Genomic DNA, 3,828 nt, shown 5'->3' on the forward strand with positions numbered 1-3,828 from the left:
GAGAAAGTTGTTCCGCCAACTAAAATAATTGCAACTTCATAATTTTATTTCTCACGATTTGGTTTCTTACAAACAGCAGRGATGTAGTTATGTTATCGGACACGGTTACACATTAAAAATAAGAGCTTTTCATGCTGAAATACGTTGTTTTATTCTCTTATCACTAGGAGGCCTTCAAAATGTGAARAAAARGCYCAGGAAGAGAGAACCAGTTCCTGCTGTTATCATTTTGTTGATTGCCAAATAACATTAGCTACAATGATAAAATATTTTAAATGTCAAATAACCAAAACTATTGTTCAGTCTTACTTATAAAAAGGTAATCCCATGTGATCTGCTTTCAAAACGGCACAGATTAATGCACCAAAATAAGGGCATAGTCGCTCGCTTTTGTGCTACCTACAGTGAGAAGACCCATCCAATATGGCGCCGTCTCACGTGCGATCCAGCTGGATCACAGATAGCTATGATGCCCACCGTAGGCTGTCTAGTTCTTGCCATATGATGTCTATGGTGGTGACGACGTCAAATCAAAGATGTGCAACAGCATTACAGGGAACAAGAGCAACTCTTCTCCACTTCCGGTGTTCGCTGACCCGGACATGTTCAAACACGGATATGTCCGTCAGACTGCTGAACAAGGTCAATTTACGTAAATGTAAGCAGTTTAACATGTCATACTAGCAGATAAGTTTACTTAAAAATAGAWTAAATTAGATTAAACGTTAGTGATCCCTTGGAACTTTCCTCCAGGGAAAATAAATTTCCAGCAGTATCACACAGGCRTTAAAACAGGGACAGTAGCAAAGTAGTCACAGAAAGCATAAATACAAAATTAAAAATGATAAATAAACAGATTTARCAGTAAATAATTCTGTATAACCAGTCGCTGAACAGGCTCCTCTGGTGGTGTGCAGAGGGTGACTGCAGTTCTCTGCTACGTCACCACAGAGTCCAGCTTCATGCCAACAACACGGCTGGCCCACTTTGGTCCAGCCTGGATGTATCCTTCTTGGATATGAGCCCCCCGAACAGGAAGCGTGCTCCAACCCTTCCAGTGTAAGAGGTTGTGTGTGTTGTCTGGTCCAATTTGCTGCCTAGCCACAATTCAAGGTACTTCTACAGTCTCCACCACAGAACTGGTGTTGACTCCAAAAGTCACCAGCTCCTTTGTCTTTGGGGCATTATGGGGTTGTAGATGGTCAGGGTGGCATRATCTGCAAACTTCTGGATGTGACACAGMTAAGAGTTGCAGGCRTGCAGGAGGAAAGAAGAGGGACCAGCACCGTGCCCTGAGGTGCTCCATAGCTGCTCRTCAGTGTCCAACATACTGAGGCCTATGGTGAGGTACTTTGATCCAAGGGGTCCACTCACATCCTGTTCAGTTTGTCCTGAACACCTTTACAGCAACCTGCATAAGGAAATGGTAAATTAACTTTAAACATARCGTTAAATATTCCAAAGTTGTGTTTAAACAAAAAAAGAAAAATTTTTATAGGAAGAGGAATAGTTTCCTAAAGATGAAATACATCAGGGTTATGATTATTTGACAGCTTGGGAGAGTAACTCTCTTGTCATTGTTTCCTCTTTGTTCGGACTTGAACCCTGTGTTTCCTCTGTCAGCTGAGCTGCAGCAGAGTGAGCTCAGCTCATTGCAGTTATGGCGGAAATCAGCAAAACGGAGAAAGTTCAGCTGYACTCTCCGTCTCTGGAAGAGCTGCAAGGAGGTAAAGACTTCAGCTCTGGTGTGAAGACGAAGTGATGTAGATATAATGTAAAAAATAAAGACAGTGTTTCTCCTGGTTTCTTACAGCTTTACAGGCTGGACTGGAAAGCAATTTTGCAGAAGTTCAGGTGAGTGTTGTGGAGTGTCCAGATCTTACCAAGGAACCCTTCAACTTTCCTGTCAAAGGTAAAATACTTCACATTTCTGTACATTTAGTTGCAAAATAGCAGGTACAAATACTCCTTGTGCTGCAGGCAGAGTACCACAAAGTGATACTTGAGTAAAAGTTTATTATCAAAGTATATTATCAAAAAATTACTTTGGTAAAAGTTAAAGTCTCCTTTGGGAATTGAGTAAAAATATTTAAGTATCTGATATTTTTGTACTTAAGTATTAAAAGTAAAAGTATTGATTTAAAATGAGCAGTTAGATTTTCTGTAAGGACATTTATTAGGAGGTGACCTCCTCAAAAACTGTAGACACGACTGTCGTATTAAAATAATTAATTAATGTTAAATTTAGGATGCATTAGTCTAACTGTTTCAGTTTATATACAAATATCAAGGCTTACTGAGATGCATCAGGACAAATATCAAGGCTGCACAAATATTTTCCCCAAAATGAAACTCTATCTGAGGGCTGTGGGACAAATGTAATAATATAATTCATGAAATACAAATACTTCTTAAGTACAGTCCTTTTATTTTAATGATTATATCCTGCTAGAGTGTGACAGGATTTGTTTGTGTACAAACTAATACGGTATCAAGAGTTTTATATATTTATACTTCTCATTCAACCACAATTAAATTCACTCTATCTAGGAGGCACAATTTTTATGGACATTATTTATTCTTTACAAAAACAAGCTGGAATGAAAACAAGCAAAAATGAAATAAAAGAAACAACTTTTTACTTCTTGCCTTTTTTTAAAATGTAAGGAGTAGAAAGTACAGATAATTGTGTGAAAATGTAAGAAGTAGAAGTAAAAATTAGGCTGAAAAAAATTACTCAAGTAAAATACAGATACCCCAAAATTCTACTTAAGTACAGTAACAAAGTATTTGTACTGAGTTACTTTACAACTCTGGCTGCAGGGCTGTGTGGAAACCCTCGCATTACTGATGTTGGAGGTGTACCCTACCTGGTCCCATTGGTCAAAAAGAACAAGGTAGTTAATATTTTTAATGAGGTCACCACAGGCAGACATTTAATGGCGACGTCTTCTTCTGATCCTCGGTCCTTCCTTGTTTCAGGAGTACAACATGAACGCGGTATCGAAGGAGCTGGAGCTGCCAGGAGCGTTCATCCTTGGTGCTGCAGCCGCCCCGTCCAGAGTTATTGGGATGAATGCCGAGGTGAAGTGTGTGGATTATCCAAACTTCTCACGATGAGTTAATTTCTCGGCACGTGTTACAAAACAGCATGTGCACACTGCAGGTCTGACGACTTAAATTATTATCTTTTGAAGAGTAAATAATTAGCTGTAAACACATTTTTAAGAGTTTTAAGGCAAAAGAGCTGRGCAGTAGTAACCACTGTTACATGATTAGTAACAAAACAAGCTGACAGAATTTTCCTTAAAGACATATTATGAAAAATCCTCTTTTTTACCCTTAAATATATTTTGTTGTGCACTCTGAGTCTCTAAGAGTGCAGAAAAGTTTAATTTAGTCACTCCAGGGGCCTCGTGTACAAAGACTTGCGTGGATTTCTTACTGAAACCTTACATACGGTCAAATCCAGAAAACGGTGTATGCACAAAAAAATCCAGATGCATCAAACCGTGCGTACGCCTGAACCCACGCACATTTCTTTTGTACATCACAACGTGGAACTGAGCGCAGGTAAGACACCTCCCCTGACACGCCTTCATTAACATATGTTAAACAGATGCTAATTACTTCCTGCATGTGTGAAGGACACGTTTGTTTGATCCCTGCACGATCAGAAATGATTTCTAATGTCACAAAAGTAATGAATTTAATATAAAGTGAGTGTGAAAAAAATCCTAAGTAAAAACAGGAATAAAATATGTTTATCACGCAAAGAACGAGCGATTGTGTGTGTGTGTGTGTGTGTGCGCGCAAACTGCTGTGTTG

The 3,828-nt window shown here is 38.9% G+C and overlaps 1 protein-coding gene across 2 annotated transcripts in view; it reads left to right on the forward strand.

Moving 5' to 3' along the window:
* Window positions 1-545: 545 nt before the first annotated feature.
* The window catches only part of cunh11orf54 (chromosome unknown C11orf54 homolog), an 8,469-nt gene continuing 5,186 nt past the window's right edge, over window positions 546-3,828 (forward strand). The window contains exons 1-5 of one of the 2 annotated variants that reach the window (XM_014008809.1): window positions 546-1,426; window positions 1,624-1,727; window positions 1,814-1,854; window positions 2,824-2,897; window positions 2,983-3,084. In XM_014008809.1, coding sequence (XP_013864263.1) covers window positions 1,340-1,426; window positions 1,624-1,727; window positions 1,814-1,854; window positions 2,824-2,897; window positions 2,983-3,084 — 408 coding nt within the window. In that variant the 5' untranslated portion in view covers window positions 546-1,339. Of the gene's footprint in view, window positions 1,427-1,614; window positions 1,728-1,813; window positions 1,913-2,823; window positions 2,898-2,982; window positions 3,085-3,828 lie in introns of those variants that run through there. The other variant, XM_014008810.1, reaches the window with a different exon arrangement.

The sequence above is a fragment of the Austrofundulus limnaeus genome, unplaced genomic scaffold (assembly GCF_001266775.1).
Source record: "Austrofundulus limnaeus strain Quisiro unplaced genomic scaffold, Austrofundulus_limnaeus-1.0 Scaffold53, whole genome shotgun sequence".
NCBI classification, from domain to species: Eukaryota; Metazoa; Chordata; class Actinopteri; order Cyprinodontiformes; family Rivulidae; genus Austrofundulus; species Austrofundulus limnaeus.